At 43.4% G+C, this 14,444-nt stretch overlaps 1 protein-coding gene across 1 annotated transcript; it reads left to right on the top strand.

Annotated features, from left to right (window-relative positions):
- Positions 1-699: 699 nt before the first annotated feature.
- LOC115077649 (olfactory receptor 8K5-like) lies at positions 700-13,002 on the top strand. The gene is made up of 2 exons (XM_029579945.1): positions 700-799; positions 12,401-13,002. The coding sequence occupies exons 1-2, from the start codon at positions 700-702 to the stop codon at positions 13,000-13,002; spliced, it is 702 nt and encodes a 233-aa protein (XP_029435805.1).
- The last annotated feature ends 1,442 nt before the right edge of the window (positions 13,003-14,444 follow it).

The following is a 14,444-nucleotide window of genomic DNA, read 5'->3' on the forward strand; positions in this document are numbered from 1 at the left end:
TGGAGACCCGGGTTGCTAGGACTTAGGAGTCTTCGCCCTGGAAGCCCGAGGTCCCCCCAGGAGGAGCCCGTAGGGACCCGAACCGCTGGGACTTAGGAGAAGGCAGAAGAACCCACGGATGAAGACTCGGTCCGGAGTCCGAGCAGGCGGCGAGCAGACGAAGTGGAGGTCACAAGCTGAGGTCGAGACGGGCGGCAAGCAGGCAGAGTAGAGGACACAAGCTGAGGTCGAGACAGGCGGCAAGCAGGCAGAGTAGAGGTCACAGGCTGAGGTCAAGGCAGGCGGCGGACAGGCGAGTCAGAATCAGGCAGGCAAAATCAGGTACCAGGCAAGCAGAAGAACCGGAGTCAGGCAGGCAAGGATCAGGAACCAGGCAGGCAGACGAACCGGAATCAGGCAGGCAAGGATCAGGAACCAGGCAGGCAGACGAACCGGAATCAGGCAGGCAAGGATCAGGAACCAGACAGGCAGGCAGACGAACCGGAATCAGGCAGGCAAGGATCAGGAACCAGGCAGGCAGACGAACCGGAATCAGGCAACTAGAACTCCGCAGAGAGACCTCGTTGCAAGGCAATTTTGGAAGGCTGGAAGCCTGGTTTAAATACCCTAGCCGGCGTCTGACGTCAGAGGAGGCGTGTCTGCACATCCGGGTGCAGACGCCTCAAAACGCGGGTCTACGCACGCGCGCGCGTTCCCCCGATGGGGGGAGGAGTCCCCGGCGGCGTCTCCACGAGGAGACGCCGCTGCCATGCTGCCCGGGAGGCCAGGAACCCGGCGGTTTGCGGCGAGGCGGAGGAAGGTAGGTGCCCGGTCACTACCCCAGTGACCGGGATAGTAACAATACCTGTATGCCAATAGGACTATACCTCAGAAGTTTAACCACCACACACACACACACACACACACACACATATATATATATATCCAGGGGCTTGAATCCAGTAGATTATTCTCCACACAAATACTCATATGCACATTCTGACTCAGCACATTGGTTCGAGGTACTTTATGTTAGGTTTATTTGAGCAATAAGTTGATAGAGTAGAGAATATATCTAATCAGATAATACAGAAAAGTTAACTGCAGATAATACAATTACTAAATAGAATACCTAAACATGTATACGTGTATCTATCTATAGATATATTTATAGTTAGAGATACATTATATCTGTTTATCCATATCCATATCTATATATACAATGTATTATAAAGCATACATTTCTGGTTGAAAACACAGGCCTAAATAATCCAGCTACCATGTACAGAAGTCTGAAGTCTATGCTTCTCTGATCTTATTTTCATTCAAAAAACCCAGCAACTGCATGAGACAAGAATTTGCAGCTGCTTGATACAGGAGTGATACTCATTTCCTCTCTGTTCATACCAGTCCAGACCTCTCTGCCCAGTACACGTGTGAGTCTTGGGTTCTTAGGGTTGTGCATTCGTTTGCAATGTATTGGCAATCCGCAACATATATGCCATATTCGTTGTATTCTTGGGGGTCACAAAATATATGGCGAACCCCCACGAATACAACGTATCACTAACGAATAAACCCCCACACTCCTGACCCCACCAAGATCGCTCCAGGACCCCCGCTGGTGGTCCAGCGGGGGTCCTGGAGCGATCTCCTGCAATCGGGCTGTTGGCTACCGGTATTCAAAATGGCGCCGATAGCCTTTGCTCTTACTATGTCACAGGGGCTACCGGTGCCATTGGTCGGCCCCTGTCACATGGTAGGAGCACAAGATGGTGCCGGCCGTCCATTGCTCCTACCATGTGACAGGGGCTGACCAATGGCACCGGTAGCCCCTGTGACATAGGAAGGGCAAAGGCTATAGGCACCATTTTGAATACCGGCAGCCGACAGCCCGAGTGCAAGAGATCGCTCCAAGACCAGTGCTGGACAACCAAGGACTTTTTGCAAGTCTTGGGGGGGTCAGGAGGGTGGGGGGGGTTGTAGTTAATTAAATTTAAAGGGTTGGGATGGGGTTTTCTTGGGGAAACAATTAAATATCTAACTAATGATGAACGGATTGGGGTCCCCGTGAATGGATGCAATGAATTTGGGTCTCAATGAATATGAATATCGAATGGGATGAATCCGTCCCTGCTGCACATCCCTATGGGTTCTTGCCTGAGAACTCTCATAAACACCTTAGCATAACATCCTACATTGGGGCCAATGCAATATGGTGCGCTGAACAGAGTGCACTCTTAACGTGCAGTTAGACATGGGTAAAATAGGTGCTAATCAATCCCCTAATGCAATAAAGGGATTAACGCCTATTCAGCGCAAGTCTAATGTGGAGTGAATGTAATAGTGCTCTTCACATGCAAATGCATGTGAATGAGGCTATTAGGCATTCACTCCCGATGCAAAAAGAAAAATGTGTGTCTCCGACACACATTTAACTGTCATCTATAAATGCCTTGGTTTTTAGCGACTAAAACCAACGCTGGGTTTATCGGCATCGGTTTCCCTTATTGCCATATGGCAGTCACGAAAACCGATGCTGAGTTTTAGTGGCGTTGGTTTTCATGACCGGCGTACAGCAGTCACGAAAAACCATTTGGGTTTGCATTAGCAAGGATGCGCTAAGGGTCGCAAGTGACCCTTAGCGCATCCTTGTTAACACGACTCCTTAATGTAAATCTGGCATGGAACCCCCCCTTTGGGGCATCATGCGTGTGTTAAGAGAGCGGGTGCTGACTGTTCAGCACCCGCTTTCTACGGGCCTTTATTGCATCGGCCCCATTGTTCTTAAAGCAGTTCTCAGAAGCATTTTTAAGTATGTGCAATAAACCTTTCCCTTATCTGCTTCCTTATCCCTCTCTGATTCAGGCCATCACCCAGACAGACTCAAAAAGAACTCCTCTTACAAGGTTCCTCTCATCACTTAAATTGTAATCCATGCTCTATTCCAAAGATGGTTTTGCCATGGTTTCATGCACCCCTGCTTGTGTGTGACCCTGTCAAAGGGGTGAGGACCTCTAGAGGGATGTTGGATTGCCTCTAATTGGAGGGAGGAACATAAGTGACTCCTAGAAGTTCCCTGAAATCAACAACGTGAAGAGCTGCATAAACTGATGCAGTGATGAAAATATTCTTTTTGTTTCTAGTCTTCTAGTTTCCTGTAAATTGGCAGAATAAGTTCTTGTTGTTTGTGAAAGATCCCCAGGATAAGTAATGTTGGGGATGCTTCCAACCTGATGATCTAGCAGTGGTGCATATCTGAGATCATGGAACTGATCGAGGATTGTTGCATGGATATCAAGATAAATCTTGTAGAGTATGGAGGCAAAGAAGACAATTGAGGCAGCTTTCATCGCAGGCAGGAAGAGAGAAGGGGTGAGCCCTCACGAGGCTCTTCCTTTTATTGTACATTCATACAAAGGCAGATGATGTGTCATTACATGATTGGCTACTTTCCCATAGCAACAGACGAGTCCCTACACTATTGGCTTTGGCTCAGGGGGTGTGCACGGATCATTTCATTGGCTGCTGAAATCTATACCTCCTGACTTTGTCCTGCCTCTGACTAGGGAACACCCAGCCCTACTTTCAGGCTATCAGGAATAATTATAAGCCAGAGAAATACATGAAGTCAGGTATCCTCTCCTAGGCAGAGAGGCTTAAGCACAAGTGATGCTTTTATTCAGGCAAAGCCAGGGAGAAGGGAAGTTAAGTGTTTAAACCCTGATGAAATGGCTTGCTGGCAAGCGCATATTTCCCACATCTCACCCTTTCTGTTTTTGTTTAGGAAGCTCAATAAAGCTTTAGTCCCTTACTGAAATCTGTTATGTCTTGGTATGGGCTGGAAATAGGGGAAGGGGGATTATGGAGAGAAGAAAGTTGATTCGACGTGGTGTGCCAGCTGCCGATGAGCTCCTGAATCTCCATATCACCCAGAGCTGGTGCAGTGTGGTGTGCCAACGCTGCATGGCTCAGGATTCCCTATTAGGCATCTTACAAGGCATCTTTGTATCCGGGCTGAGAGCAAGGTTTCAATATGGATATGAGGGTTGGGTATGCACTGAATACAGCATCATAGGCAAACAATTAAGACAATTACAGTAATTATAATAGAAATCACCCCTTTGAGACCAGAAATATCAGGGAGCCAGGACCATAGCCAGTCCCATGGAGAAGTTGGTATTCTGTCTGAAAATGGTGCATCAGCAACCATGGTTTCTATCTGCTCTATGGTATGTGTGAGGTTTGCTTTATAGTCTGATATGTACACACAGCAATGAGATCCAATTAATGCACAAACACCACCCTTTAAGGCTAAAATGGTTTCTAAGGTATAGCTGTTCTGTAATGCTACTTCTCTAATCTGAGAGACTTCTGTTGTGAGTAGTATTAATGCATGGACTGTCTGATTAAATATGGCAGTCGTCCAGTTAGCTAGGATGTGTAAGTCTCTGTAATTCATATCATTTAGTAGGGATGTGCAGAGCAAAATTTTATGTTCATATTTTTTATGTCCGAAAGGGGGTCCCACTTGCGGCCAATATGGACATAAAAAAAATCCAATGAGTTGGGTATATGTACATATGTGCAAAAAAAAAAATTAAACCCCCTCACCCTCCTTAATCCCCCCCCCCCAGACTTACCACAACTCCCTGGTGATCGAGTGAGGAGTGAGGACGTCATTTCTGCAATCCTTGGCGAGAAGCATGTGACGTCGGTGGCACGTCGAGTGACGCGGCGTCACGTGATTCCCGGCTCGTTCGCGCCGGACGGCTCGTTCGGCCCAAAAAGAACTTTTGGCCAGCTTGTGGGGGCCTCCTGACCCCCCCCCCCGTCCGGCGCGAACGAGCCGGGAATCACGTGGCGCCACGTCACTCAGACGCGACGTCACGTGATTCCCGGCAAGTTCGCGCCGGACGGCTCGTTCGGCGCGAACAAGCCGGGAATCACGTGACGCCGACGTCACGTGATTCCCGGCAAGTTCGCGCCGGACGGCTCGTTCGGCCCAAAAAGAACTTTTGGCCAGCTTGAGGGGGTCAGGAGGCCCCCCCAAGCTGGCCAAAAGTTCTTTTTGGGCCGAACGAGCCGTCCGGCGCGAACTTGCCGGGAATCACGTGACGTCGCGTCTGAGTGACGCGGCGCCACGTGATTCCCGGCTCGTTCGCGCCGGACGGCTCGTTCGGCCCAAAAAGAACTTTTGGCCAGCTTGGGGGGGCCTCCTGACCCCCTCAAGCTGGCCAAAAGTTCTTTTTGGGCCGAACGAGCCGTCCGGCGCGAACTTGCCGGGAATCACGTGACGTCGGCGTCACGTGATTCCCGGCTTGTTCGCGCCGAACGAGCCGTCCGGCGCGAACTTGCCGGGAATCACGTGACGTCGCGTCTGAGTGACGTGGCGCCACGTGATTCCCGGCTCGTTCGCGCCGGACGGCTCGTTCGGCCCAAAAAGAACTTTTGGCCAGCTTGGGGGGGTCAGGAGGCCCCCCCCAAGCTGGCCAAAAGTTCTTTTTGGGCCGAACGAGCCGTCCGGCGCGAACGAGCCGGGAATCACGGGACGCCGGCGTCACTCGACGTGCCGCCGACGTCACATGCTTCTCGCCAAGGATTGCAGAAATGGCGTCCTCACTCCTCGCTCCATCACCAGGGAGTTGTGGTAAGTCGGGGGGGGGGGATTAAGGAGGGTGAGGGGGTTTATATTTTTATTTTGGCTCAACAATCGCGATTTCCCACATATCGAACATATCTATGTTCGATATGTGGGAAATCCGATCGTTTATGTCGAATCAATTTTTTAAGTAAAAAAAAAATATGAGTTGCGTTTTACTAATGCGGTCAATCCGAATGCACACCCCTATCATTTAGGTTATATAACTACAAAGGGTAAATCCCTCATCCCCTCTATACTTTCTGTACTTGCTTGGGTCTCCCACTGCACATCCTGAAATCTGCCAATTGCATACATATGTGGTATAACTATGCAAGTGTTCAGTGATTAATACAAAGGTTCAGTTACAATATGGATATTTCCCACCTGAAGTCCCTTTCCATCCCCTGTATCATAGTCCCAACAAAGAGCTGCAGTCTCTTGAATACAGCTACCAATGTGTAGAATGGTATTATTAACTGGAGAGTTAATGAAAACACCTCTCTGTAAAGGATAATTAGTCCATACAGTAAGGTTAAATGGTACAGCATGCATCAGTAGTTCTCCGCAGACTTGGGTTGGCATGTGTGTGCAGATCTAACAGTCTGTTTGATTCAACAGGTGTGAAAAGTTCTGTGCATCGAGGATGTACATGTTGTCCTGTCAGAGTCCTTGTTCTGAAATCGCCATAGCTGGAGAAATAAGGCAAAGGATGAGGGTGCAGAACACAATTGTTAATGAGTTGGCATTCAGGCAAGAAAATGCGGCTAATAAGTTCTCTGGAGTTTTCTCAAGGCCTTGCTGTTCTAAGAGTTGTGCAGATTGGTTGGATAGGGCCTTGATCTGTCTCCAGGTCATGTGGTGCTGCTTTTTGCAAGGAGTCCGGTCTCTGTCCTTCTGAGGGCTGTGGAGGCTCAGGGAGAAGTTGGGGATCGGGTCCTGTAGACCTGGACACCTTTCCATCGTTCCATGGCTTGATATACCTGTGGAAGCAAGCACAGAAACATATCCTCGTCCCTATGATAAGGGGACGGGACCGTACCAGACATTAAATATTCTATACAAAACTGATGGCTGTGGGTGACTAACCCTAGTCCCATAATGATTACTCATGGCTGTGGTCTTAAATTTGATATGTTTGGATGATCAATACTTTGTTCAGCTAGTCCTGTTTAGGGGAAAATCCAGGGGCAATCCCTCCTTTTTCGTTTTGTTTGGTCCAGAGCTCTTAAGGGTATGATTGGCTCTCTCCACAATGGCATGCCCTGTGGTGTTGTAGGGGATGCCAAATAAGTATTTAATGTTCAATTATTCACAAAATTCATGTAAAGGAATGGCTGCAATAAGCAGAGCCATTTTTCAGAACAGAGGGTAACCCCATTATCAGGAAAGTTTTTATGCAGTGATCAATTTTCATTCAGTAAAATAGCAATAAGTGTAAATTAATCATTTAAAGGAAAAGTCATTTGCAGTAAGCAGAATCAAATGACAAGTATATTAGACATTACATTAAACATATGTTACACAAGACTGACATATATTCATTCATCCTGCAAATATTCATTTACACAAAACTGACACATATTCATATTCATTCTGCAAATATTCAGTCATAGTCTTCTTGGCATCAAGACAGACAACAGATAACTCATAATTTGAGCTAAAAATCTTACCAAAAAGTTATCAAAAACAAAATTAGATCAAGGATCAAAAGTCAAAAGTCAAAAGGCGTTAGAAAGATGTTAAAATAAACTGCAAAGTGTTCACCTTCACATCTCCTCATGGCAGGAAGGCTGTAAATCTGGAAAATATTAAAAACTGGCATACAGAAAAAAATTACTAAGGTAAGGATTAAAGTGAGCTTTTTACTTTTTTAACCTTGAAGAAATCAATTCTATTATTCAATTTAATAAAATCAATTTGGATTTGCAAGAAAAGGTTTGGGAGGGATTGCTTTATATGTAGCAATCTCTGTCAGTAAAAATTTTAAGGTTCAGAATTATGTATAAATTTTGTGAAAAAGAAAATAAAACTGAAGTGTCCTTGATACAGAAGGTCTGTAGGTCTGAAAAATAAAAACTATTATACAACAGAATTATTAAAACAATAATATAATATAACTGGTAGAATAACATAGCACCTCCTAGTGGAGACCCCATCATTACTTTATAGATTGCAACTATTGTTCCAGGTTGCAATCAATAATACTCTGAGCTTAAATTCAATGTGGAGTATCAGAATAGAATTTCTTCATATAATTATTAGAATTGGAAATTAAACACGCTGTTCAGTAATCTCAGTTCAGTATTAACGAAGTTTGAAAGTATTAAAAAGATTAACTAACATATAGAAACTAGAGAGAGAAACTGCAGGACTAAGTCCAGTTTTTTTTCTTTCATTTCAAAAGTTCTCCCTCCCTCCCCCATGAGTGGCAAGCAAGAGTTAACAGAAAGACAGTAAAGGGGGGGAGGAGCAGTGTTTCTCAAAAGAAAAGAACTGCACCCAAGGAATTAATCCTTCAGTCAATAGGAACTTAAAGATAGCATTGTTTAACAATAGATAACATCAACCACAGACAATGGCTGGCGAGGATTTGCTGATTCCTTGCAGACAGATTCTATTTTAATTTACTTTTGTCCTGAAAGGGAGAATCACAGTAAAAATATAAGTTCTGTACGGTAGCAATTCAAACTATAAACTTAAATCTCAGAGAAATGGAGTCATTTTAAATGTGAGCCAAATTAATTTTGCAAGAAGTGAATACTTCACATGAAATTCACACAGCAATTGTTCAAATTTCAGTACAGTTTTAACATAAGGCTGTGCATACACTTTGTGGGGGAAAATACTCTCAAAGTATGCAGATTTTTTGTAACTGAATATCAAAGACTAATAGAAACCATTTTTTCCAAATCTGTACTGTTTGTTAAGAGAAACCATTTTTTTTTCATAGTAATATTTTCTTTGCTTGTAACGCAGGAGTCTAATTAAATCCTTTTTTTCATATTGATATTTTCTTTGCTTGTAATGCAGGAGTGCAGCTGCTTGGCCCAAGGTCTTACACGCTGATTTCTTTGAAGAACTGGGGGCATAGCCACTGCTCATGGCATTCCGGGCACTCAACTCTATTGCTGCCACACCCAGCTCTTTAATCCCTTTTGTAATAGGAGAGGCTTGAATCCCTTTCAATAATTCCTCTCTTGTGAGATTTCCATGTTCTAGGTGAAATCCCATGCTGACCGCGGCACATAAATTGTTACCGGGAGCAGTGGTTTGAGATGGTAATTTACCTGGACAAATTGATGATGCAGAATCAATGACTGTCTCAGGCAATAGCAAATGGGGGTACAGGGAGTGGTTGGTGGGGGAAGGGGGTTGCAGGCAAGATGGAGGAAGGCTAGTTTTTCTGACCTCAGTGTTTTCTATTTCCTGGGGCCTTTTCTCTGAGGTGGATGCAGAGGAAGCCACAGGAGCCATGTGAGTGTGTGTCCCCAGATGTTCTATTTCATTTTCTGTCCCCCTTTGTTCATGGTTCTTTTCTGTGATGGGGAAGGCTTGAAGTCCTTCTAATAATTATTCTTCTGTAAAGTTTTCTTTCTGCGGTTTCTGCTGAAATTCAATGCTAATCGCCCCACCCCGGCCAGGTTGTGGCTCAATTGTTCTCAAGGACTGCTTTTCTAAAGAAGTGGGGAAGGTGTGAATGGGCTTGGGTGTGGGTATGGAGAGCTGATACAAAGAATTTGCTGTCTCTGAGGAAGACTGAGCATAAGATGGGGGAAGGGTATTCTGATTGAGTCTGCCTGCTTCTAAAAGCACATGGTTTGAAACTGCTGTCTTTAAACTTTTTTTTTTCTATGTGTTCGATGGCCTCTGTACATTTTTGCCAGATTAATCTTTGCTTTATGGGAGCTCTGGGAGCTGTATGAAGACAATTGCCGATTAAAATCCATTCCTGGGTATTTAGAGTTCCAGCCTCCATTGAATACCAAGGGCAATGGCAAGCTATTTCACTTATTAATTTTTCTAAGTCCCCCAGGCTGATTTGCGCTATTTTTCTTCTGGTGATGAAATAATGATTATTGATGATTTGCTGCAGCTCCCTGGCATGTAGCCTCTGCTGTACAGTCAAATCACTGCCCATGCTCACAGATGTGGGGAACAAACTTGCTGAGAAATACTTTAAAAATTACTAAGAAGTACTTTTTTAAAAAAATATTACGATTGCAAATCTGTTGAACGGTACGTACCTAGGCTTTGACCAGCCAAAATAAGCATGGAGTTTATCATCACGTCGCAGGGATCACCAGATGTAGAGTATGGAGGCAAAGAAGACACTTGAGGCAGCTTTCATCGCAGGCAGGAAGAGAGAAGGGGTGAGCCCTCACGAGGCTCTTCCTTTTATTGTACATTCATACAAAGGCAGATGATGTGTCATTACATGATTGGCTACTTTCCCATAGCAACAGATGAGTCCCTACACTATTGGCTTTGGCTCAGGGGGTGTGCACGGATCATTTCATTGGCTGCTGAAATCTATACCTCCTGACTTTGTCCTGCCTCTGACTAGGGAACACCCAGCCCTACTTTCAGGCTATCAGGAATAATTATAAGCCAGAGAAATACATGAAGTCAGGTATCCTCTCCTAGGCAGAGAGGCTTAAGCACAAGTGATGCTTTTATTCAGGCAAAGCCAGGGAGAAGGGAAGTTAAGTGTTTAAACCCTGATGAAATGGCTTGCTGGCAAGCGCATATTTCCCACAATTCTCCTATTGAACTGATTTTATGGGTAGGAGAGTACACACAGTGCAAGCAGAAGATGATATACTGGGTCAGATTATGGGCCCATCAAACCCAGTATCCTGTTTCCAGCAGTGGCTAATCCAGGACACACATGCTTGGCAAGATCCCATACAGTTGATAGATCGCCTGCTGCTAACACTCAGGGAGAAGTAGTGGCTTTCTTCTAGTCTGGTTAATAACAGTGAGTTTATGGACTTCTCCAGGAACTTGTCTATTGTCTAAACCTTTTGTAAACCCAACTTTGCTTACTAAGTTTAATTGTGATTTTGGGTTTTTTGGCAGGTACTAGTGACTTGGATTGGGCACTGTTGGAAATAAGATGTTGAGCTTGATGGACATTTGATCTGACCCAGTATAGCAACTTCTTATGTTCTTGTGTGGAGTGAAAAATAATTTTCTCTAATTTGTTTTAAATGTGTTAGTCTCATGGGGATCCAGAGCACATGCTTTTTTAGGTGGGATAAGGGAGGCACTTCCATAGCTGTGACTTGGACAGGATTTTATTCTGTTTTGTTTCATTTAATTAGAAAAAAAATGCACAAAGAAAACAAAGGAAGAATAAAAAATGAAAGCAAACAATTTAGAATAAACAAGTAAACATTAAATTTCCTTTCAGGCCTTTTCCTGTCTTCCCCATCTCCTCGAACCCCTATACCCCATCCTTTCTATCCCTTTGTCACCAGTCTGAGGGCTATCATGCCATTTTTAAAGGGAGGAGCATGATGGCAGGAAGAAGTAGGCATTGGACCTTCCCTTTGGACCTACGAGCCCCAAGGGTAGAGTAACTGGTGTCCAGGGAATTCCACAGCCCTAGAAGTATTTTAAGGGCAGGAGTGGGGGTCAAAGGATCCCAGGGAGACCCTGGCAGAGACTACTTCAGCCCAATTAGGTAGGCCCAGGCTCTGGGATGTCTTTGTGTGGTGGGCGAGGGGTATGAAGGTCTTCAGGGAGGCCTCTACTTATTTTTGATTCCCAAAAACAAAAATACCTGAAGCGTTTAGGGTATTTTTGTACAAGACAATTTTTGACTTGGATTTGTAATTCATATGAAATAAATTCACATTGCTAATGTGTATTCCAACCACATTTTGGATTTAGACTCCTTTATGGATGCAAGACACCTACCATAATAGGAAAAATTAAAATTAATATTCTGTATTTTATAATGAAATGACGTGGGAGAGGGGAAAGGTCAGAAACATGCAAAATTGATGTATTTTGTGTCTTTATTCATCCTCCAGCCTCCCTCAGAAATCAGAGACGTGTGCTCTTCTATCCTTCTATTGCTTTAGATTTCCAGGCCCATTAATTCATTAACTGTGAACTGCCTCAGCTCTTGCAAACTCTGCCCAAGATAATGATTCTGAGAACTGCATCTTCACCAGCACCATAATTTTTACTCTGCTCTTCCTCCTCCTGTCTATGCCTCATTTGGTGGGAGGGAACATGCATAGACTACATAATGATAAATGATTCAAAGCCAGCATCTGCTGCTTTTGATGAATCTGAGAAGAATCAAATGACTGAGTGGTTATTAACACTGGTAGCCATACACATGACTGGGACTATCTGTACAGTGAAAAATGTATCATTCATTAAACGGCAATGCTTTCATCTCTTTCTTTCTATCCTAACAGATTCTGGGCAATGAAACAATGGAAAAGGAGAATAAGACATGGAAAACAGGATTTATTATTCTGGGCTTTAATAAACATTCACACGAGGAAATCTTTATTGATGTAATAGTTTTTCCAGCCTTTTTTATCGCTATTCTGGGAAACCTTGTGTTTTTAACCTTAATGTGGTCTGACCATAATCTCCAAAAACCCATGTACTTTTTCCTCAGCAACTTGTCCTTCATAGATATCTGTAATATTACAGTCACTCCCTCAACAATGCTGCAAAGTCTCATAAACGGGAAAACACTAATTTCCTTCCCTCTATGTATGACACAGCTTTACTGTTTTGCAATATTAACAGGTACTGAATTCTACCTTCTCACTGCCATGGCCTATGATCGCTATGTGGCAATCTGCAACCCCTTGCGATACCCACTCATGATGAATAAAAGGATCTGCATCATACTGGTGGCTGCTTCATGGATAGCTGGTGGTCTGGGTGAAGTTCCTCCAGTAGTTTGGATATCTCAGTTCTCCTATTGTGGATCCAATGAGATTAACCATTTCTTTTGTGACCCCAATGCACTGCTAAAATTATCCTGCAGTGATACTCAGAACTATGAAATACTAATACTTTCTGAAGGAATATTTGAGGTTGTTATCCCATTTCTTCTAACTCTGTCATCCTACATCTTTATCATTGCAGCCATCCTGAAAATTCACTCTTCTGATGGGCGAAGCAAGACCTTCTCCACTTGCTTCTCCCATATCACAGTAGTTCTCCTATTCTATGGGTCAATTTTGTGTGTCTACATGAAGCTAAATTCAATAGAATCTCCAGAGCAAGACAAAATGTTTGCCCTCCTCTACACAGTACTCATCCCCATGCTAAACCCCCTGATTTACAGTCTGAGAAATCGAGAATTAAAAAATGCCTTCCAAAAATTAATCAATAGAAAATAATATGACCGAAAAAATATGAAATTCTGCAAGGAACTAGCACTATGCTGGTGTTTCTTAGTGTAATTTACTGTAAAAATTAAGAAAAACTACTAAACTATTAATCAAATCCAAGCTTGATTTTTCTTCATTTGGGTTGTTGCTTGCTTGCTTATTTATTTAAGGGTGAATTTTAAAAGCCCTACATGTGGCCAATCCTGGAGATATGAGCGTGATTGGGAGGCTTATGGGGCGCATGGATTTTAAGATACCCACAGCTATGCACTTATCTCCTGGTATGCAAATACTGAAAGTTTTGTGAAAAAAGGGTGAGTCTGGGCAGGGTATGGGCGAGCCGGGACAGCACCAGCAAGGCAGTGTCATGCAGAAGCACAGACCAGGATTGGACAACCGTGTAACTTGCTGCTGCTACGGACTGTGGGTAAATATTAAAACAAAAAAATCTAGTGTAGTCAATGGCGTTTTTTCGGTCAGATCTGGTAGGGTAAAAGGGAGGCAGGTTAGTTGGGGGCTTTAGGAAGTTTGCTTCTTTACAGGGGTAAACTAGGAGGAAACTGGAAAATGGGCCTATTGCATCACCTTGCTTACCTACTAAAATCCCCCCCTTATGCAATCAAGATGGGATCCGCATCGATGTAAAATTGTACACACAGGTAGCCAATTTTATAACGTGTGCATGTTATAAAATCTGTATGTTGATGTGCGTGCACGGAAAATGCACGTACTCTAAAAATCTACCTTTTATTTTGTATCATTGAGCATGATGGAGACCATTATCTGACTTGCATTTTCCTAACAAAAGGGATGGTCCAAGAAAACACAGAGGTAGGCGATCTATGATAGCCGTCAGGAAAAACACAAGAATAGATGCCTGAGACTTTTCCAAGGTTTATTGAAACAGAGACGTATATTAAAAAACTTGCCCGACTCCGGCCGAGTTTTGCGGCTCACAAAGCCGCTGCCTCAGGGGCTACAAGCAAACCAAACAAAAATCAATATCAATAACAACAAATCAAAATTTATAATTAGCAACATCATTAAGATCTCATAAATATTAAAAAGTCTTTAATAAAAATTAAAAACCTTTTAAAATTTTCACTAAGATCTAAGATATTGATCAAAACTAAAACATTTTTTGATGACAGAATTAATAAAGTACCAAACATACCAAAAAATAAACTTCTTACATATGATACCTCATGCTTACTTAAACAGTCATATCAAACAATATCATCCTTTCAAATATGAAGAGAAATTGCTTTACCTTCAATACTTCACAGCTGCAAATAACTCTCAGTGGTACAATTCCTTCCCAACATACAATCATTGATTGTCAGCAATACATAAAACAACTGAAAAAGTACATAAGACAGCTTGAAAAGATTTTTACATTCACATCTGGTGTAATTCTGTTAAAAATCAACAAGTGGCAATAAAATGATTTA

This window comes from Rhinatrema bivittatum, chromosome 16 (assembly GCF_901001135.1).
Source record: "Rhinatrema bivittatum chromosome 16, aRhiBiv1.1, whole genome shotgun sequence".
NCBI lineage: Eukaryota > Metazoa > Chordata > Amphibia > Gymnophiona > Rhinatrematidae > Rhinatrema > Rhinatrema bivittatum.

Coding starts and splice junctions, on each gene's coding strand:
- LOC115077649 (XM_029579945.1), top strand. CDS start 700: ATGGGGGGAGGAGTCCCCGGCGGCGTCTCCACGAGGAGACGCCGCTGC. Junction 800..12,400: donor TTGCGGCGAGGCGGAGGAAG/GTAGGTGCCCGG, acceptor CAATATTAACAG/GTACTGAATTCTACCTTCTC.